The following is a 23,687-nucleotide window of genomic DNA, read 5'->3' on the forward strand; positions in this document are numbered from 1 at the left end:
GCAGCTGCCTTGGGCCCCCACTGCTTCAAGGGCCCCCACTGCTCCAGGGGCCCCCATCCAATGGCTGTGTGTCCCCTGAGTCAAGGGGGCCCACCGTGTGCCAGCCTAGCAGCAGCTGGAGACAGGATCCTGTCCCCGCTGCTAAAGCAAAATGAATATTCACGCTTCCCCACCCCCCTATGGGCATGGAGAGGCGTGAATACCATTTGTCTTTAATAGCGGGCAGTGTTAGCCGCAGGCTGCAGCTAACACTACCCGCATGTAAAGCCGCACCACACACACACAAAGCACCACATACACACGCAAGCACACAGACACACAGCGCAGCATATCCCGATGTCCTGCTTCCTGTCTGAGACAGCCCAGCTAGATGATGTCATCATCCAGCACGCTGTCTCAGGCAGAAAGCTGTCGGCGAGGAAGAGGCAGCCGTGATGTGCTGCTGCGGGGAGGTGAGCTGTGCTGTGTGCCTGCGTGTGTGTATGTGGTGCGGTGAGTGTGAGAGAGTGATGCAGCGCTTTGTGTGTGTGTGTGAGAGGGGTGGTGGGGAAGGACAATGATATTGTAGAGGGAGACAATGATTCAAGTGATGGGCAATGATGGCGGTGAGGAGAGAATGATGGAGGTGATGGGTAATGATGGTGGTGCGGGAGGCAATGATGGAGGTGATGGGCAATGATGGAGGTGATGGGCAATGATGGTGAGGGGAGGCAATGATGGAAGTGATGGGCAATGATGATGGGGGAGGCAATGATGGTGGGAGGAGGCAAAGATGGAGGTGATAGGCAATGATGGTGGGGGAGGCAATGATGGCTGATAGGCAATGATTGAGGTGATAGGCAATGATGGTGGGGAGGCAATGATGGAGGTGATGAAATAGACAATGGTGGTTGGGGAGGAGGCAATGATGGAGTTCGTGGGGAAGAAGGCAATGATGGAGGTGGTGATGAGGACAATGATGAGGGTGGAGAGGGGCTGCATTATACTTTATGAGGGGGCTACATAATATTCTGTGGGAGGATTGCATTCTCGGGGGACTACATTATATTCTGGGGGGCTACATCATACTATATGAGGGCTACAGTATACTCTATGGAGGGGCTGCATTATATTTTGTGATGGGGCTGCATTATTCTCTCAGGACTACATTATATTGTGGGGGGCTACATATTACTATATTATGGGGCAACAGTATGCTCTATGGGGGCTGCATTATATTCTGTGGTGGGGCTGCATTATTTTCTCGGGACTACATTATATTCTGAGGGGCTACATCATACTATATGAGGGGGCAGCATTACTCCCTATGAAGGGGCTACAGTATACTCAATGGGGGGCTGCATTATATTCTGTGGTGGGCTGCATTATACTATATGAGGGGGGCTGCATTATACCCTATGAGGGTGCTACATTAGTCTATGGGTGGGGACTGCGTTATAGATGAGGGGGTTGCATTATATTTTGTGGGGTGCTGCATTATATTCTATGAGGGGGGGCTACATTATAGTCTATGAGGGAGGCTACATTATATTCTCTGAGGGGGCGACATTATATTCTATGAGGGGCTACCCCTCTATGATTCTACCCCAACCCCTAGTCTGGAACTCTCTACCACAACATATCAGACTCTCACCTACCATCGAAACCTTCAAAAAGAACCTGAAGACCTACCTCTTCTGGCAAGCCTACAACCTGCAGTAATCACCGATCGACCAAACCACTGCATGACCAGCTCTATCCTTACCTACTCTATCCTCACCCATCCCTTGTAGATTGTGAGCCCTCGCGGGCAGGGTCCTCTCTCCTCCTGTACCAGTTGTGACTTGTATTCTTCAAGATTGTTGTACTTGTTTTTATTATGTATACCCCTCCTCACATGTAAAGGACCATGGAATAAATGGCGCTATAATGATAAATAATAATAATAACCCCTGCTACATAATTAAGACGTGTACTACCTTACATTATACCCTGATATTAGCGTGTTTTACCACACAGTTGGTGGTCTTGGATTTATTTCTATGTAGCTACATAGTGGGCCCCAAGAATGATTTTCTCTGGTGAGCCCAAGGTGCTCCAGTCCGGCACTGTATACGCCGTACACAGCCTCTTGCACGATACCAGCTGAACACCGTCGCAAACACGCCATTGCTGGGATCAGCCGAATGATTCACTGACCACCGCCATCTTTGTACAGGAGGAGTGCATGCCCAATTTTAATGTGACCGCTGCTATCTGCGGTAGAGGTTTTTTTTTATTTCGCCTGTGTGAATTCTGTACAGTCGCAGTGAATCATTCAGCTGATCCCGGCGGCAGAAGCGCGACGTATCTACAGGGAGAGGAAGCTGGTCACATTAATGGGGTTTTCCCACGAACGAAAGTTCATTTTAAAAATTGTGTCTGACCTTGTACAGAGCATACCACATCTCCTGGGCACCACAGGATGGCATCTCTGGGAACTCCTTCAAGATTGTTGGAAGACCATTCCCGGTGACTACCTCTTGAAGTTCATCAAGAGAATGTCAAGAGTGTGCAAAGCAGTCATCAAAGCTAAAAGGTGGCTACTTTGAAGAATCCAGACTATAAGACAATTTCAGTTGTTTCACACTTTTTTATTAAGTATATAATTCCACATGTGTTAATTCATAGTTTTGATGCCTTCAGTGTAAAAATACAATTTTCATAGTCATGAAAATACAGAAAAATCTTTAAATGAAAAGGTGTGTCCAAACTTTTGGTCTGTACTGTGTGTGTGTGTGTGTGTGTTATGTATATATTATAGTGAAATACTGCCTCTTGCCTTTTTTTACATGTCCTGAAGCATACTGGTGAAGTATGTTACACAGGGGAGACACAGAAGCAGTCATTCAGTCATTCCTACCATAAATCCCTACATTGAGAATAGCGTTTGAAGTCAGTCTAAAGATTGTGTTTTATAGAGCTGCAGTCTTGACCACCTAAATACCTGTATCCAGTACCCGTAATATACTCCAGTTGGCCACCTACAGAGTATATCAAGTGGATGTTAAGAAACATGAATTAACATAGAATTCACTAAAGTGGAACCAGTAGGATAGAGTTGCTGTACAATGTTTTTATAAAATATTAAAGAATTGTTACTGTGTTCTGCAAAGTTATCCTAAAGGATGAGCAACATTTTTCAGAGAAATTGACATGTTAGAAGATGAGATCTGTAAGTTGCTGCAGTGCTCCGAAGTGCTGCTGCTGTTCAGGTTTGTTTGTAGTAGAATACAGTGCTCTTTTATTCACCCAATATTGTGGTGTTTCAACTCCATCTGGAGTCTCTGCCAAGCTTGTAAGGCTCTCCGGTTGGATATGAAATATTTAATCATTAAGTGAATGAAAGCAAGAGATCTTTATCGTAGAAGAAGCCATGGTATACTTCCGGTGGCCTCTATTGGCACTGAATAGAGGTTTCCATCATAGGAAGTCTCTAAGCCAGTGATAATCACAGAGTGGCTATCTATCTTACTGATGCGAGAATATAATTGGTTGAGATCTGTGAATTATAATTTTTGTTAGAAAGTAATTTCTCATTATTTTAAATTAGGACTGATGTCTTGCCAGCCAATGGCTCTCAGGTACCAAAACTGTGCAGGAACTGGAACCCCCCTCTATTAGGAAGCTTGCCCGATGATTTTCTTCGCATATTACCCCAGCAGATGGACAGTATACAGGTGAGACAAGAAAATAATGGCATTGATCAAAGATTTTCCAGGATTAAAAATCATAGCTACTTTCTTCCAATAAGTGTCATGCTGATCCACTGCTGAACCACACTCCTGGTCTCGGCTAAAAACTCTTCCACACTGCTAGTAGAGGCAGCTTTGCTTTTGCAGAATGGGAAGGGTGCAGGGGGACTGAAGCTGGTCAGATACAAGGCTCTAAAGTACGGATCTAAAACTAAAATGGTGTCTAGAGCCACTGAGAAAATTCCTGCTGGGGTGCTGGTCACATTCTTAAATTTTGGCTGAGATGACGTGGCACGACAGAGGTCACATGGCAAAAGTTTCTCTGTGTAGCTCCTAGTAAGTATATAGTGTTGCATTGCGATGCCTAGTATAGTACAACCCACTATATAGTGTAATGGCCCCTTAGGTCCTCTCTACACATTGCGATGGCCAACAGCCTTCTATATATAATTTGCTGGCCACATAGCCCCATATACAGTATCATAGCCCCTTAGTTCCTCTTCATACAGTATGATGGCCCACAGCTTTCCTACATACAGAAAGGTGTTCCCCACAGCCCCCAATGTACAGTATGATGGCCACATAGCCCCCCTATACATAGTGTAATGGCCCCAGATCTCCTCTTAACACATTATGGTGGCCACAAAACCTCTTTATATTCATTATAATGACCACACAAATCCTCTATATTCTGTGATATACCCAGAGTTTCCTATATACAGTATAATGGCCCAAACAGCTATGTACAGTCTGGTGGCCACTTAGCCCCTATGTACAGCATAATGTCCTCAGTGCTCCTCTATACACAGTAGGATTCTCATATAGCCCCCTTATACAGAGTATGATAGCCACACAACTATGTAACTATAGTTGCCTAGATACACTATGATGCACCCACAGCTCCTATAAACAGTATGATGGCCTCAAAGGTCCTCTGTTCACAGTATGATGGCCCCACTGTTCCCCTAGATACATAATGATAGCCCTACTGCCCCATACATACAGAACGATGGCTCCACATTTTCCTACATACAATATGATGGCCACCACAGCCCCTTTAGATACAGAATGACAGCCCCACAGAATGGTCCCACAGTATGATAGCCACCACATGTCCCTTAAATATATACGTGTTAATGTAGCTTTAAAGGGAACCTGTCCCCATGTTTGGCCGATACGAGTTACGGCCAGCGTCTTTCAGGGCTTATATATAGCCTTCTAAGAGAAGAAAAATAACATTTATTATATTCAACTGGGGGTGGTCATCGCTGGTCTTGGTCCGGCGCCTCCCATCTTCTTGTTATGCCGTCCTTCTGCTACTTCATGTGGATGATGTGTACCTGCAAGCAGGAGGACGGCATCGCAAGAAAATGGGAGGCTCTGGACCAAGAAGAGCGACACCCATCGGACCGGACTGCCCCCAGTTGAGTATAATAAAAGTTATTTTTCTTCTCTTCTTCTTCCATGTCGGATCGGGGGCTTACACACAGCATTATAGAATTCTGTATATAATCCCTGAAAGGGGGTAGCCGTAACTCGTATCGGCCAAACCTGGTGACAGGTTCCCCTTAAAGCGACTTTCAGGTCTATCATGCTACCCTTTCTGAGTGCAGCATAATAAAGAAGGTACCCTTCTGTATCAGAATTTTCATGATGAATGCTGTTTTAATATGCACTCAGGAGTCCTAGGTAAAGATTAAAGGGGTGTTTCCATCTCCAAGATCCTATCCCAATATGTAGGTGTAGTAATAATAATAGAAATGTAGTGATGTTTTTCTGATTCGCTATGTCTTTTTCCTCATGTGCAAGTCCTCAGTTATCCATGGTTACAACCACTGATACAGTGACAGTTAGCTGGTTGCTAATGGTTGTAACCATGTAATACCTAAGGTTCTGTAATGCCTGCACATGGGGAAAGAGACATAGTAAATCAGAAAAACTATACTACATTTCTAATTAGGTATTTGCTAATATTATTATTACACCTACTACATATTGGGATAGGATCTTGGAGCTGGGAATACCCCTTTTAAGGACCCATATCTATATATAGTTGGAGATAATTGCATCGAAAAGACACACGCCTTCCAGTAAATGTGCATTTGAATTCTCATTTCTACTTTTCACTGCTATGAACAGCTGTACATTTCAGCTACTTATTTAAGTCTGGGCTAGGTATTAAGTTTTGGGCCCATTTTCTTATTTTGGGTATGGGAAATGTAAAAGCTTTGTTAAAGATTTGAGCACTCTTACTGGGAGCATTTTAACATCTGCAGTTTCCACTAAACTGGAGCGTAAACTTAATTAGAAGTGTAGGCAAGTGGTTCCTTGTCCCCTGTGGTTGACAGCATGTAGAACTCTTTCTGGACGGTGTAAGCTGGGCTCACTGGCATTCTCTCCATTGTTTTAGCAATTTTTCACATGGTAATGCTGAATCAGTTAGTGAAAACTATCCAGTCCCAAACTCTGGCTCTCATCTTCTATCCTATATGTCCCTTTTTTAGGGCAGAATATGCTTTGTATTTGGGAAGGTGCACACAACTGTTTTCTTTCCATACGAGAAAAACTGTCAGATTATTTTGATCTGACTCTAACCAAAGTAGCATCAGTTTTTCTCAGAGGTTGAGCGGAAAAAAGGTTTCTCTTTCCTCTTCATTCCGTCAGTCTATGAAAAAAAGGACCGAGTCACCCTCACTCTGTTTTTCACAGGCGTACATTTGCATTGCCCATTTTTATCCAGCACTCAGATCAAATTTGGACTCTGGCATTGCCCAATAGAATCCATGAAAACCAAGGAGAGCACTCGTCTGGTATAATTTGTGCCTGAGCCCTTTCAGTAGTTTTATGGAGAGAAGGTGACTTACAGAGGTAAATTACATGGGGCAGTTTGTACTTTTAAGCTATGTTCACACGTGGCATTTTTGCAGCCGGGTTTTAATGCAAATTGAAAGCTTCTCCCAATTTCAGCAAAACCTTAGATTTCAGAAATCTCATGCACACGCCTGTTTTTTTTTCTGACTGAATTTAAAAATGGCAGCGCTTTTAAAATCTGTAACGTTAATTCTTTTTGCATTTTTTTTGCCATAGAAATTAATGAGAAAGTGAGAAAACACTGCAAAAAACGCAACGGTGTTTTTCGCAGTGCTGTCACTGCACTTTTGAAGCGTTTTTACTGGGGAAAACTAACTTTATTAAACGTGTACTGTACATAAAGCACATATGTAATCTGCACCGAAAAATGCTGCAAAGAGCATAGAAAAAGCTGAAAGAGTGGCGTCTTGAATGCAGCATTTTTTTTGCACATGTAAAGAACCTGCATCTCGCCACCCCACCTAATATCTCTATCACGTCTGAGGGATCACATGCTATGCTCTCCTAGCTTGCACCAACGTTATGTTCCGCACCCCCTGGGGCCATGTAAGGTCAGCTTGGCACAGTTTTACACAGATATCCTCTGTGCACACTGGCCCAGGGAGGAACGGGAAGTGAACAGATGTGGCCCACACATTCGCTGGCACCACACTCGCTCACAACCCTGACAGGCTGAGGGGCCCCTTTCACTGGCACCAGTAAAACAGCGACTAGTCAGCCTGTTAGGACTGCCACCTGTTGGATATAACCCATTACCAGACCAGGCTTATATGGGGCTAGAAACCAGCCCTGATAGTTTGGAAAGTGTACTCGAGAATATGGACGTGTGGATTCGTGGATGGAGATGAAAGAGCAGCCCAAGGCTAAATTATATATTTCCACAAATAGAGAAAAGCAAACCGCACCTCTGCATCACCTGAACCAAAAACGCCCAGCTGCGGGGTCAATGCCGCTGTCGGCATATATGCCCGGGCTCTCTGGTGCCAATCAAGAAGAAATGCAATGCCAATAGTCCATGCAAGAAAGAAGGTGAAGATGGCACTCACCGTCCTATAAAATCCGATTTTCATTGAAACAGTTTAAAACATCCTCAGCAGGGGAGTCACATGTGGAATACGAGGATGACGGCCATTTCGCGCGATTGCGCTTCTACTGGTCCTGGCAGGACATGGAGGTGATCAGCCTGTGGCACTTCCAAAAATCATACTAAGGACTAGAGTGGATAAAGGCGATTTCAGCAGCTAAATAAGAAAGGGTTTTTTTTTTTTACAATTAGGGCAGTAATGACAGACACTGTAACAGCTTTTAAAAAAGGGCTGGATGATTTCCTTGATACACATAACATTGGGGGTTATAGTTAAATTAGTGACTAAATGTACAATTGGTGAAGAAATGTTGAACTTGATGGACCTAGGTCTTTTTTCAATCTATTTAACTATGTAACTATGATGTGATGGGGTATGCGACAGCAGGAAGAGACACCAGGCCTATAAACAATCCAACAAGATTTATTGGAACAGGGAACTGAGACAACTCAAATGAAAGTAATTCTGCAGCGTCCGTAAGTAGTCTAAAATGAGTCCACCCACAGAGAGCAGATCCGGGGCGCCACACGGCAATCCATTGCCAAGGAAATAGAAATAGTCCTTGAGTGAATTCAGTGGCTCCAGCAAATGAGGGACACAACACAGTCCCACGTGGCAGCTTCTCACAATAAACACGGTCACCGGGATCTCGCTGCAGCATAACATCCCAGCCCTTCGCAAGTCACCACAAAACAACAGTCTTCAGATTCAGTCCTTAAATCCAGTTTGGTATTGAGACATCATAAGTCCATGTGGCAAAATGATCTCCAATCTCCATACATGATACCAGGATCCAGCTGCAGCTGCAGATCCTTGTCCTTCAAAGCACACAGCATCAACTAAAGGTACCTTCACACTAAACGATATCGCTAGCGATCCGTGACGTTGCAGCGTCCTGGCTAGCGATATCGTTCAGTTTGACACGCAGCAGCGATCAGAATCCTGCTGTGATGTCGTTGGTCGGGGATAGAAGGCCAGAACTTTATTTGGTCGCTGGCTCTCCCGCTGACATAGCTGAATCGGCGTGTGTGACACCGATTCAGCGATGTCTTCGCTGGTAACCAGGGTAAACATCGGGTTACTAAGTGCAGGGCCGCGCTTAGTAACCCGATGTTTACCCTGGTTACCATCCTAAAAGTAAAAAAAACAAACGCTTCATACTTACCTTCAGCTGTCTGTCCTCCGGCGCTCTGCTTTCCTGCACTCACTGTGAGCACAGCGGCCGGAAAGCAGAGCGGTGACGTCACCGCTGTGCTTTCCGGCCGCTGTGCTCACAGCTAGTACAGAGAAGCACAGCGCTGGGGACAGACAGCGGAAGGTAAGTATGAAGCGTTTGTTTTTTTTACTTTTAGGATGGTAACCAGGGTAAACATCGGGTTACTAAGCGTGGCCCTGCGCTTAGTAACCCGATGTTTACCCTGGTTACCGGCATCGTTGGTCGCTGGAGAGCTGTCTGTGTGACAGCTCTCCAGCGACCAAACAGCGACGCTGCAGCGATCCGGATCGTTGTCTGGATCGCTGCAGCGTCGTTTAGTGTGAAGGTACCTTTACAGAAGATGTGCCTTATTGTCCTACCACTCTTAGTATCTCTGCCCAACAAAAGGGGCTGATCCCAACACCCACCCCCTTAAACATAGCTCCAAGGATTAAGAATGTTCCAGAAACCCTATCTGCAGTCTCGCTACAGGTTTGTGTATTGGAGATGACCCCTTCAGAGGGGAACAAAGACAAGCATGCCCCCACCAGATACAGGACAAGGAATGCTAATGTAAGCCTGATTACAGTATGGTCTATGTGTACAGGCTGGGGGTGTTACATATGATTTCTGGATCTAAAGGTACCTTCACACATAACGATATCGTTAACGATATCGTTGCTTTTTGTGACGTAGCAACGATATCGTTAAGGAAATCGTTATGTGTGACAGCGACCAACGATCAGGCCCCTGCTGGGAGATTGTTGGTCGCTGAGGAAAGTCCAGAACTTTATTTCGTCGCTGGACTCCCTGCAGACATCGCTGGATCGGCGTGTGTGACACCGATCCAGCGATGTCTTCACTGGTAACCAGGGTAAACATCGGGTTACTAAGCGCAGGGCCGCACTTAGTAACCCAATGTTTACCCTGGTTACCAGCGTAAACGTTAAAAAAACAAACACTACATACTTACCTACCGCTGTCTGTCCCCGGCGCTCTGCTTCTCTGCACTCCTCCTGCACTGGCTGTGAGCGTCGGTCAGCCGGAAAGCAGAGCAGTGACGTCACCGCTCTGCTTTCCGGCCGCTGTGCTCACAGACAGTGCAGAGGAGTGCAGAGAAGCAGAGCGCCGGGGACAGACAGCGGTAGGTAAGTATGTAGTGTTTGTTTTTTTAACGTTTACGCTGGTAACCAGGGTAAACATCGGGTTACTAAGCGCGGCCCTGCGCTTAGTAACCCGATGTTTACCCTGGTTACCCGGGGACCTCGGGATCGTTGGTCGCTGGAGAGCTGTCTGTGTGACAGCTCTCCAGTGACCAAACAGCGACGCTGCAGAGATCGACATCGTTGTCGGTATCGCTGCAGCGTCGCTGAGTGTGAAGGTACCTTAACTGTATCTAATACTTTACATAGCCAAGGTGCGACATCTTGCATTCTTAAAGGGGTTATTCAGGCTTTTTACAAGCCTGCAGTAAATCTATGTGACTGCACACTTGTGAATTTTCACATTGTGCACAGCGTATGGTGTGAGGATCCTCTCGTGCCAGAAGTGAGACCAATCGGTCACGGGATTGCACATACAGGTGTTTCACACAAATTTAGAATATCATCAAAAAGTTAATTTACTTCAGTTCTTCAATACAAAAAGTGAAACTCATATTATATAGTGATCTATTTCAAGTGTTTATTTCTGCTAATGTTAATGATTATGGCTTACAGGCAATGAAAACCCAAAAGTCATTATCTCAGTAAATTAGAATAATTAACAAAAAAATCTGGAAAGGCTTCCTAAGCGTTTAAAAAGGTCCCTTTGTCTGTTTCAGTAGGCTCCACAATCATGGGGAAGACTGCTGACTTGACAGAAGTCTAGAAGGCAGTCATTGACATACTTCACAAGGAGGGTAAGCCACAGAAGGTCATTGCTAAAGAAGCTGGCTGTTCACAGAGTGCCGTTTCCAAGCATATTAATGGAAAGTTGAGTGGAAGTAAAATGTGTGGTAGAAAATGGTGCACAAGCAACCGGGATAACTGCAGCCTTGAAAGGATTGTTAAGAAAATGCAACCGCTATAACTGCAGCCTTGAAAGGATTGTTAAGAAAATGCCATTCAAAAATTTGGGGGACATTCACAAGGAGTGGACTGCTGCTGGAGTCATTGCTTCAAGAGCCACCACTGAGACGTATCCAGGACAAGTGAATAAATAGTCCCCAAAACATGTTAATCCAAAGGTATTACCATGCATATATTTGCATACATATGCTAAATTGCATATTTCAGAAGAGCAAAACGACTCAACAATATATGATGCCACAGAGTATACACATAGCTAAAGCTGCTTGGTGGAGTAATGGCCAGTGGAGCTACATGCAGTGCAGGTCCGTGTGAACACCAATCACTGCTAACACTAATTGTCCACTCAAACAGCTCAGCAATGAAATAGGCCGGAAAACCAACTTCCTGACATAATAAGCATTGACCACAACAATATACAGTTATAATCAGTGATTACCCATATTAGTGCTCGGCATGCGTCCCGGACCTCACTCCCCAACGCACGTTTCATACCATACCTACGATGTGATTAATCATATCATTGCGGACGCATGTGTGAATGGAGTGTGCCCTGGCCAGGGAGGTATGGTTAGCGCTCGCGCATAAAACCCTAGGACATGCCTTTATGATATGAATATATTGCCGATACTGTTTAAGGTGGCATAAATGGCCCTAACAACACGCCGTACTGAGGGGCGTATACTGTTATTCATTCAGGGATTGGGAGAACCATAATATTATTCAATGCATTCACGAACCGCCTAGGTCCTGACCATGGGAAACCCTTCAACGCCTGCGCAGTCAACTCTCCACTACGCCGACACGATGTACCTGCGTCGCCATTGTTCTGCACACCTGGTAGGTGTTCTAATGAATTATGTCTCTATTTAAACTTGGGAGCGTACCGCTCTTTACAATACTGACCTTGAGGAAGACGCTTTCAGCGTTGATACGCGTGGGTCTTACCATTCACACGGCCTATTAGATCCGATGAGCCTGGCATGTCATAACCGCAGGGTATACCCATTTGTTAGGCCAGGTAAGAGTTTTTTTGGCTGAGGGGGTTAAAACTTGTGGAACAAGCACTGCTTGCTATATTTCCACCATATGGATGTTAACTTGTTTTTTTTCCTCTCTCGCTATTACCTGATGTTAGCATCACAGGGCACATTGAGTTATACTTACCTGCTAACAAGATTGTTTCTATCTAATACCGGTATATGTAGTTATTGGATATGTGTGCACTAGTTATTGAGTGGCATATGTGATCTACTTATGTTATTTATACTCTATTATAATTTGGCTGTTTAGTGATATGTATTTCTTGTTGGTATTTACCTGTTATCTATGTGGACCCATAACCTTAATTTATGTTATGGGTTTTTAAGTGTTTTTAAATTTTTTTTGTGTACTGTTTCCAAATAAAGATTGTATACATATTCTTATAATTTGAAGACACAAAAGAGAATAGTAAAACCAAAAACACTCAGTTTGAAAAAAATGTTGCAGTAATCCGCAAGTGCTAGTAAAAGATGTAAAAAACAGGGTATTTGGTTGATACGTTTTTTGCAAAAAATGTATACTAAGCTGCTCTACCAATCTTCACGGTATACCCTTATCAGAGCAGTCCTAACTAATGTATGCAATCCCTATCTGATGTATTTAAAAACCTGATCATCTGTATATAACCTGTGTGAACAGGGTTCAGAGAGGAAAAAATCCATGTGTGCATACAGGGTAGAACAGCTTTTGTGCAGATAGCCCAAGAGGAGTGGTGGAACTCCCCAGTCTTGTAGACACAAGAGAACAATTATGGAAACAGAAACACATGGGCTACTTGCACAGTGAACAAGTCTGTATGATCATGTTCACACACCACCAAGAAACCTGAAGACACAAAAGAGAATAGTAAAACCAAAAACACTCAGTTTGAAAAAAATGTTGCAGTAATCCGCAAGTGCTAGTAAAAGATGTAAAAAACAGGGTATTTGGTTGATACGTTTTTTGAAAAAAATGTATACTAAGCTGCTCTACCAATCTTCACGGTATACCCTTATCAGAGCAGTCCTAACTAATGTATGCAATCCCTATCTGATGTATTTAAAAACCTGATCATCTGTATATAACCTGTGTGAACAGGGTTCAGAGAGGAAAAAATCCATGTGTGCATACAGGGTAGAACAGCTTTTGTGCAGATAGCCCAAGAGGAGTGGTGGAACTCCCCAGTCTTGTAGACACAAGAGAACAATTATGGAAACAGAAACACATGGGCTACTTGCACAGTGAACAAGTCTGTATGATCATGTTCACACACCACCAAGAAACCTGAAGACACAAAAGAGAATAGTAAAACCAAAAACACTCAGTTTGAAAAAAATGTTGCAGTAATCCGCAAGTGCTAGTAAAAGATGTAAAAAACAGGGTATTTGGTTGATACGTTTTTTGCAAAAAATGTATACTAAGCTGCTCTACCAATCTTCACGGTATACCCTTATCAGAGCAGTCCTAACTAATGTATGCAATCCCTATCTGATGTATTTAAAAACCTGATCATCTGTATATAACCTGTGTGAACAGGGTTCAGAGAGGAAAAAATCCATGTGTGCATACAGGGTAGAACAGCTTTTGTGCAGATAGCCCAAGAGGAGTGGTGGAACTCCCCAGTCTTGTAGACACAAGAGAACAATTATGGAAACAGAAACACATGGGCTACTTGCACAGTGAACAAGTCTGTATGATCATGTTCACACACCACCAAGAAACCTGAAGACACAAAAGAGAATAGTAAAACCAAAAACACTCAGTTTGAAAAAAATGTTGCAGTAATCCGCAAGTGCTAGTAAAAGATGTAAAAAACAGGGTATTTGGTTGATACGTTTTTTGCAAAAAATGTATACTAAGCTGCTCTACCAATCTTCACGGTATACCCTTATCAGAGCAGTCCTAACTAATGTATGCAATCCCTATCTGATGTATTTAAAAACCTGATCATCTGTATATAACCTGTGTGAACAGGGTTCAGAGAGGAAAAATATTCTTATAATTGTTGTGGTGATCCCAATTTCTATGCATGCACTTTTTCTTGTTCAGTTGTAATCAAGACCAAAGTCAGCGCAGCCATCTACCAGGAAATTTTAGGGCACTACATGCTTTCCTCTGCAGACCAGCTTTTTGGATGGAAATTCCATTCTCCAGCAGGACTTGGCACATGTCCACACTGCCAAAAGTACCAATACCTGGTTTAACAACAACAGTAGCACTGTGCTTGATTGGCCAGCAAACTCATCTGACCTTAGAGAATCTATGGGGTATTTTTGAGAGGAAGATGAGAGACACCAGACCCAACAATGCAGATGAGCTGAAGGCTGCTATCAAAGCAACCTGGGCTTCCATAACACCTCAGTAGTGCCACAGGCTTATCGCCTCCATGCCACGATACATTGATGCAAAAGGAGCCCCGACCAAGTGTTGAGTGCATTTACTGAATATGCATTTCAGTAGGCCAACATTTCGGATTTTAAAATAATTTTTCAAGCTGGTGTTATAAAGTATTCTAATTTACTGAGCTAATGACTTTTGGGTTTTCATTGGCTGTAAGCCATAATCAACATTAACAGAAATAAACACTTGAAATAGATCGCTTTGTTTGTAATGACTCTATATAGTATATGAGTTTCCTGGAGATTTGTAAATGTTTAAATTGCTCAGACGTAGGTGTACTTCTTTTTGTGTTAAACTGGTTGTATCAGGTTGTGAAATGTTGAATTATCCCTGGAACAGACAACTCATTGGTTAACACGGATGAAAAGTGCCTGTTTAATATCTCAGCCTTTTCTTTGTTCTCTATAATTATCTTGTTATTGTCATATTTTAAGGGACCTCTACCATCTGTTTTTTTTTGTCATTGATGTATTTATAAAAAAAAAATGTGATTTATTTTAATGTTGTTGTCAATTTTTTTCTTTGAATTTAACTTTGCTAGCTTAATTTTATTTTTTACGTTTCTTATTCAGATCTTTATACTCCTGTAATGCTATTTCGGTATTACCATCTTTCAGGATTTTGAATGCCCTTTGTTTTTGTCATATTAAACTTTATTTATCCATAATGGTTTCTTTTTATTCCTTAACATTTTGATACCAAGGGTATAAGTTTTCTGCCGGATTCTAATAGTATTTCCTTAAAAATGCCCCATTTATGTTCGGTATCCCCAGTTACCATGACGTGGTCCCAGTTTAGATGAATAAGCTTTTGCCTTATTTTGTTGCAATCAGCTTTCCTAAAGTTCCAGATTTTGGCATTTCCCCTTTTGAATGTTTGATTGAAAATTTACATTGAAACTTACCATGTTATTATCACTGCATCCCAAATGTTCCATGACCTGTAGATCTGAAATTGTATCTGATATATTTCGACATTGACTGAATCTTTGTGATTTGGGCTTGACATGGCAGTGTTTTTGATTTAAAATGAAACAACTGAGATTCAATTAAAGTGTAGAAGTGTAGTGGGGGTTGAACAAAAATATCCTGTGAAACATTTAGGAAATGTAACCATTTTTCTACAAAGCCTCCTCAGTTTAGGGGTTCAGAAGTAATTGGACAAGTTATATTTACCATAAATAAAATGTTCATTTTTAATACTTTGTAGAGAATCCTTTCTAGGCAATGACAGTCTGAAGACTGGAAGCCATGGACGTCAGCTAACGCTATGTTCCCTCCTTTGTGATGCTTTGCCAGTCCTTTACTACAGCTGGCTTCAGTTGTTGTTTGCTTGTGGGTCTTTCGGCCTAAGGGTATGTGCACACGATGTGGATTTAGTGCGGATCCGCAGCGTTTTTTTCCGCACAGAAACCCTGCAGATTCGCAAAGTGATTTACAGTACAATGTAAATCAATAGGAAAAAAATATGCTGTGCTAATGGTGCGGAAAATTCCGCATGGAAAAAGCAGCGGATCAAAAGAAGGAGCATGTCACTTCTTTTGTGTGGATCTGCAGTGTCTCTGCACCCTTCCATTATAGAAATCCGCAGGGGTAAAAAACGCATGAAATCCGCACAAAATCTGCAACAAAAACGCGCAAAATCCGTATAAAAAAACGCATCAAATCTGCACCGGCGTTTTCTGCCTGGAGATGCAGATTTTTTTTGTGCAGAAAATTCTGCACCCCAATCCGCAACGTGTGCACATAGCCTTAAACTTAGTATTAAGCATGTGCAATGTATTCTCCATCAGGTTTAGATCTGGAGATTGACTCGGCCTTTTTAGGATATTTCACTTATTTGCCAGCAAAATATCCTGTGTTGCTTTTGCAGTATATTTTGGGTCATTACTCATCTATACTGCGAAGCAACATTCAGCCAACCTTTCTGCATTTGGTTGAATCTGAGCAGAAAGTATAGACCTATTCACAGTCTCAGAATTCATCCGTCTAATTCTGTCTTCATTCACATCATAAATAAACATTATTTACCAAGTGCCATTGGAAGCCTTGCATGCTCATGCCGTCACACTGCCTCCACCATGTTTAACGGAAGATGTGGCATGTTTTGGATCTTGAGCTGTTCCAAGCCTTCCTCATAGTTTCTTCTTCCTTTTATTCTGGTACAGGTTGATCTTAGTTTCTGTCCAAAATAGGCTATTCCAGAACTGGGCTGGTTTCTTTTAGATGTTTTTTGGCAATAATAATCTAACCTTTCTATTTTTAATGCTGATTAATGTTTGCATATTGTGGTGAACTCTCTGTATTTGCTGTCATAAAGTCTTCTGTTTGTTAGACTAAGGCCGAGTTCTCATTAGCGTATCTATGCGCAGCGTATGTCTGCTTACAGATCCGCATGCGTCTTGCATACCTATATTTAACATTGTGTACGCAGGGACATGTGTTTTCATCAGTTTGTATGCAGATGCTGCCGCATGCGTTTCGCGGTGCCCGCCGAATGCAAAATATTGCATTTTTTGACTCGTCAAATATGCGCAGGCATGTGCATGCGGATGAGTGCGTCAAAACAAAGCATTACTGTCTACGGGAACCCATTGGTACGCAAGGACATGCGTACGCATGCGTTTGATGCGCATGCGTACTTCAGACTGAGCATGTCCAGGAACTGATTGAGACATGCCCATTGTGTGTGGCTTGTGTCAAGAAAATTCTACTGGAAATGCATGCACAAATTCTCCTGGAAATATCAAACGCATGCTCATAAACGACGCAAACGCAGGCAAAAACGCATACAAATGCATGCACACAGCGGTTTTTTTGCGTAATGCGTAAGATGATGTGGATAAAAAACGCAGTGTAAACATGCGTTTAAATGCGTTTTGGCATGCAGATGATACGCTGCGCACAGATACGCTAATGTGAACTTAGCCTTAGATACGGAAACACCTACGGTACTTCCTGAAGAGTTTTCTTCACTTGGGTGAATGTTATGAAGGGGTTTTTCTTCTAATTGGAAAGGATTCTTCCATCATTCACTACTGTTGTCTTCTGTGGACATCGAGGCCTTTTTCAGTTCTCAAGCTGCTATCTTTCTGATGTATTTCTTCTTTTTTTTTACCCTAATGATGGTATATTTCTCTTCCATTGAGAGCTCCTTTGACAGCATGTTGTGGGTTCACAGCAGCCGCTTTCAAATTTAAAATGCGATACCTGGAATCAGCTCCAGACCTTTTACCTGTTTAATTGAGGATGGATTAACGAGGAAATAGCCCATGCAGCCCACTGAAGAGCTTTTGAGATAATTGTCCAATTACAGTCCCCTTCAAAAGAGGCAGCTATATATTAAAGAGCTGTAATTCTTAAACCTTTACTACAATAAGAATGTGAATACCCTCACATTAAAGTTGAGAGTCTGCACTTTATGCCAATATCAATTCTATAACTATCTTGAATATGGTTTGGTACACAGCTAATATGGTGTGACAATATTAGCCTTTTTTTATTTCCTCTATAGAAAAGCATAGTCTCCCGAGAGTGGTATACGTTGTCTTTTTTAAAAAATTTGTTTGTTTTTCATTTTAGTGTTTTTGGAATACGTTGCTGAACAAAGCCCTAAACTATAGAGTATTTTGAAAAGTTATGCCATTGCGTTTCCTGTTATCTGTTGATCCATATAGGTTATGCAATACATTATCTGTTTATGTATTGTCTATTTGTAGCTCATTTACTTACTTTTCATAGTAACAAAGGTCTCATCCAGCTAAAAGGATCGTGCACTTCATCCTCTTCACACACAGCTTATGTGATTGCCCCTGGCATTACTAGAAATTGCCATAGACTGTCCAAATAGAGGCTATACCAATCTTTACTTGAATCAGATTATGGTTTCTGAGTCTGTGTACAGCACTTAAAGCACTATGGAAGTAAATAAACCAAAATAATTGTGTCCTATAATTCTCTAGACAATCTGAATTGTTTAATGGTTCATATAGAAGACTGTAGTCAAGAATTTTATGTGGCTTTTGTGTTGTATCTAACCCTCATAGAAATACTGTACAATGAATTATATTTTTTATGACTAATTAGAGCTTTAACGAGGACCTTTCATCAGTTTTAGCTTGTTAAACTGGCCACATCATGGAATTAATTCTGAAGAAGCTGAATAAAGTTTTTTTTTTTTTTAATTCTCCTCTACATTGCTTAAGTATTCGCTTGTAAATTGTATATGCTAATTTTCACTAAGACCAAGGGGGCGTTAGAAGAGATTCTTCACCAGGGGTGTTTGTTTTTCCCCCTGTATGACATTGACCAATCATAAGCAGAGGTGGTGTAATGCTATGAAAAAAACGAACATGCCCTCCATAGAAGCTTAGCATCTGCTTTCTTTGTATTATATGGAAAGATGTAAAAATATAGAAAAAAATCCAGCTCGCCCATATTATGTTTCTTTATTGTTTGGAGCAGAGAGGGCGTTACTGCCTGGACATCATGGATAGCAGTGGAGATCCATCTTCACAAACTCATTCATAAAAGGTTTTCTTTAATGGTAAAAATAACAATCCATTGAAAAGATAAACTTTTTAAAATTCAATGCATAAGCAAAGTTAAGATAAAGGATGTTCTCCCATATATGTGTTTCACGTGTATTGCACCCTTAGTCATGATGGTAACTGACCTCCGCTGGCGTCCTAAATAGTCGTCAAATCCAGTTTGCACAGTGGCAGCCTAATTAGTGAATATCAATGATATGAGAGCGTGATAGAATTTGGAAACACGTATTTAATGAATGGCACTCCCAATATCTGATAAGAATTATTGCCAATTGATAGGGAAGCAACTTATCATCTATTCTTGAAGATCTGCTGAAAAATATTTTTTCAGATGGAATTCCAAAGCTGCTAGAGCAACTCAATGAGGGATGGACGTCTAAAGGGATATAACCTCACATCCCAAGGATGACAAATTATGAGATCAGATAAATTCCTTGGTGGTGTCCAGGACATCAGCCAAGTTCTTGAGGAAAGCCTGGTGCCCTCTGGATGAGAGGCTTGAGGAGATGATCAATGCCCAAAATAAATGAAAGCAAACCCTAACTAGAAAATTAGAAACCTATCAATGGTCAAGGCTTATCCACACAAACAATAAAAGCATTTCTGATAAAACGCTTTTTTTTTTTCTATATTCATACTGTTCTCAAAGCTCAGTAAAAATTGCTGTCACACCCAGAGATTCATTTCCACACAACTACATGCAAATGCTGCTCATAGTTCGCAGTTGGTTCCTATGGTTATCAAAGACATCACATATGTTCCTATGGTTATCTATGACAATACATATTGTTCATATGAACTCAATAGAGGTTCTGTTATTTACAATGTGTATCTAAATTACGGTAATCTGCTGCTCTACATTAGTCTTATGCTATTTTTGATTCTATCTATACATTATCGATAAAGAATTGGGTTTATCTTTTGTAAAACTACTAATATTTGATCCTATACGGCAGACCTGGGGAAAGTGTGGGCCACATCCAGCCCTCTGGCAGTCTGGCCGGCCCACAGACCAAAACAGCCGTGGGGCTAGAAACCAGAGGTCCCTGGGCCATTCTGTGCCCGCCCGCTCGCTGACTCCATAGGCACTGACTGCATTGGTGGAGAAGGGGCATCCGGAAAGGTTCCTCCACCGATCCGCATGTGAAACAACTGAGGCGATGACATAATTTCATTGCGTCAGCTGTGTACTGTGGAGAGTCAGTGCATTGGAGGCAGGGAAAAAAGTAGAGCAGCGGGGAACGGGACTGAAGTATGTGGGGTTCTTTTTTTTTCATGAGTACGAGAGTACATAAGGAGACTATGGAGGTGTCATGCTGCACATTGGGAGGCTATGGGGTGTCATGCTGCACATGGGGAGGCTATGGGGTGACATGCTGCACATGGGGAGGCTATGGGGGCCTGATGCAGCACATGGGGAGACTATGGGGGCCTCATGCTGCACATGGGGAGGCTATGGGGGCCTCATGCTGCACATGAGGATGCTATGGGGGCCTCATGCACATGGGGAGGCTATGGGGGCCTCATGCTGCACATGGGGATGCTATGGGGGCCTCATGCACATGGGGAGGCTATGGGGACCTCATGCTGCACATGGAGAGGCTACGAGGCCTCATGCTGCACATGGGGAGGCTAGGGGGCCTCATGCTGCACATGGGGAGGCTAGGGGGCCTCATGCTGCACATGGGGAGGCTATGGGGGCCTTATGCTGCACATGGGGAGGCTATGGGTGCCTCAAGCAGTATATGGAGATGCTATGGGGGCCTCATGCACTATATGGGGAGGCTATGGGGGCCTCATGCAGTATATAGGGAGGCTGTGTGGGACTCCTGCCACATATGGGGGAGGCTGTGGGGCTCATGCTGTATATGGGAGAGGCTGTGTGGGGCTCTTGCCGCATATGGGGAAGGCTTTGTGGGCTTTTACAGTATATAAGGGCCTGTTGGAGGGCTCATACTATGTACAGAAGGGGCTGTATTTGGGTTGAAAACAATATATAGGGGGATGTCAGCATACTTAATTCTTCTCAATATTAAGTGATACAATTAATATTAATATAATTATCAATAATATAATAACTATAATATATCGATATTAACATTGAGTAGAATTAATTTCGGCCTATTGGTTCGGCCATCCATAACAGTCATGGTCTCTCATGTGGCCTCTTGTGAAAATTAATTGCCCACCCCTGCTATACGGTGCGGTAGTCGAGGGGGAAAATGATGAGGGCATGCACAACTATTTTAGTAGATTGAGGGTTGAGGAAAGGACAGATTTTGCAGATATTTTTGAGCTGGAGGCGACAGGAGGTGGAAAGAGCTTGGATGTGTGGTTTGAAGGACAGGGCAGAGTCAGGGGTTACTCCGAGGCAGTGTACTTCCGGTACTGGGGAAAGCGTGATGTCATTTATTGTGATAGATCAGGTAAGGAAGATCTGTGAGATGGAGGAAAGATGATGAGTTCAGATTTGTCCATATTGAGTTTGAGGAAGTGAGAGGAGAAGGAGGAGGATATGGCTGATAGACACTCCGGGATTCTGGACAGCCAAGAGGTGGGCCAGAGAGGTAGATCTGAGTGTCATCAGCATAAAGGTGGTACTGGAATCCATGGGATTTTGAGTTGTCCCCGACCAAGTGTATAGATTGAGAAGAGTAGGGGTCCTAGAACAGAGCCTTGGGGGACTCCAACAAAAAGAGGGGATGCGGTTGGACAGATATGAGGAGATCCAGTATAGGGTGAGGTCTTTGATGCCAAAGGAAGAGATGATCTGTAGTAGGAGGCAGTGGTCAACTGTGTCGAAAGAAGAGGACAGGTCTAGAAAGAAGTATAGAGTATTGACGGTTAGCTTTGGCTGTAAGTAGGTCATTAGTAATTTTGGTCAGGGCAGTCTCAGTGGAATGATGGGGAAGGAAACCAGAATGCAAATTGTCAAAGAACAAGTTAGATGAGAGGTGGGAGGAAAGTTCAGCATGGACGTGCTGCTCCAGGAGTTTGGAAGCGAATGGGAGCAGTGATATTGGGCGATAGCTGCACATAACAGTTAGGTGGAGGGGTTGGCTATTTAAGGATGGGCGTGATTAGATGAAAAGATATATAATGACACACAGCACTGCTCTCCTCACTGCTCTCCTCACTGATCAAACTGACTGCTATTACTGTGTAGGGGGAGGAGAGCAGGTGAAAGTGTCATTACAAACACCTCCAACAGCTTTGTCAGCTCTGCTGTACTTTCCCCTCCTGCACAGTGATAACCAGCAGCTATAACTAGCAGTGTTGACCTGGATAGACGCAACAGTTTTCCATATCACACAGAAAGCTGGGTCTGACCTATGGGGTGCGTTGTTTTTTTTTTTTTCCCTTCTGCGTTACACTTTGTGCTTGTGATGGGTCAACCTCACGCAGAGGATGAATAAATTCCCCCAGAGATAACATCCTGTTGATCTTTTGAAAACAAAAAAGAATCTTAACTTCACAAACTACTGTAATATCTGTTCAATGTAGATGAGAAATTAAAAAATAAAAACATTTTTTTTCTGCATTGCTGCCACTATTCCGTGATGTGACCAGTTGAACATACTAAAACTTGTGAAAGGTACTGGCGCTGGGGGGCACGATACCCTTATTTCTCAGCGCCATTAAAAAGCGGCGCTGAGAAATAAGTGCCTTTAACTGCCGCCACGAAAAGGTGTATCGGTGGTTGTTAAGGGGTTAATTTGTTTCATCTTTAGACTATCCTAAACCTAACTCAAAATACATAATGATGTTTTGGGAAAATTCGTTTAGCTGATCTCCCCCAATGTGGGACATTTCTGCAGTATTCCGTAATTGCATCACACTGGGTCACAACTAAGCCATACCTCCCAACTTTGGAGATGGGAAAGAGGTACAAAGTTAGCGGCGCTTGTTGCGCGCCCGGCAAATTTTAGGCCATGCCTCTGACCACACCCATTCATAACTAGTCACACCCATATCCACGTCCCAACCACACCCATTTAGCACTGCTGATCACACTGTTTCATAAAGAATAAATATAAACAAAAAAAATGGCCATACAGTGCTCCATACTGTATAATGGCCACACATGATGCTCAATACTGTATAATGGCCCCACAATGCTCCATACTGTATAATGGCCCGACATGATGCTCCATACTGTATAATGACCACACATGATGCTCCATACTGTATAATGGCTCGACATGATGCTCCATACTGTATAATGACCACACATGATGCTCCATACTGTATAATGGCCCCACATGATGCTCCGTACTGTATAATGACTGCACATGATGCTCCATACTGTATAATGACTGCACATGATGCTCCATCCTGTATATTGGCTGCACATGATGCTCCATACTGTATAATGACCGCACATGATGCTCCATACTGTATATTGGCCGCACATGATACTTCGTACCGTATAATGGCCACACATACTGTAGCTACTCCTACACATGCGGCTGCGCTCCGTAAACTTTGCAGACACGGCTCCGCTCCGTACACACGCGCTCTCCTCCATACACCTCGTACACATGCGTCTCCGCTCCGTACACCTCGTACACATTTAGCTCCGCTCCATACACCTCATACACACACGGCTCCACTCCATACACCTCATACACACACGACTCCACTCCATACACCTCCGAGTGGAGCCGTGCGTGTGTGTACGAGGTGTACCGAGCGGAGCCACGTGTGTGTGTGTATGAGGTGTACCGAGCGGAGCCGCATGTGTGTGTACGAGGTGTACTGAGCGGAGCCGCGTGTGTGTGT

At 43.0% G+C, this 23,687-nt stretch overlaps 1 protein-coding gene across 8 annotated transcripts in view; it reads left to right on the plus strand.

Moving 5' to 3' along the window:
- The window catches only part of CUEDC1 (CUE domain containing 1), a 227,995-nt gene that overhangs the window by 129,103 nt on the left and 75,205 nt on the right, over positions 1-23,687 (plus strand). For all 8 annotated transcript variants that reach the window (XM_069756438.1, XM_069756431.1, XM_069756432.1 and 5 more), the window contains one exon: positions 3,572-3,698. In XM_069756438.1, coding sequence (XP_069612539.1) covers positions 3,572-3,698 — 127 coding nt within the window. The remainder of the gene's footprint in view (positions 1-3,571; positions 3,699-23,687) is intronic.

The sequence above is a fragment of the Ranitomeya imitator genome, chromosome 3 (assembly GCF_032444005.1).
Source record: "Ranitomeya imitator isolate aRanImi1 chromosome 3, aRanImi1.pri, whole genome shotgun sequence".
In the NCBI taxonomy this organism is placed as follows: domain Eukaryota; kingdom Metazoa; phylum Chordata; class Amphibia; order Anura; family Dendrobatidae; genus Ranitomeya; species Ranitomeya imitator.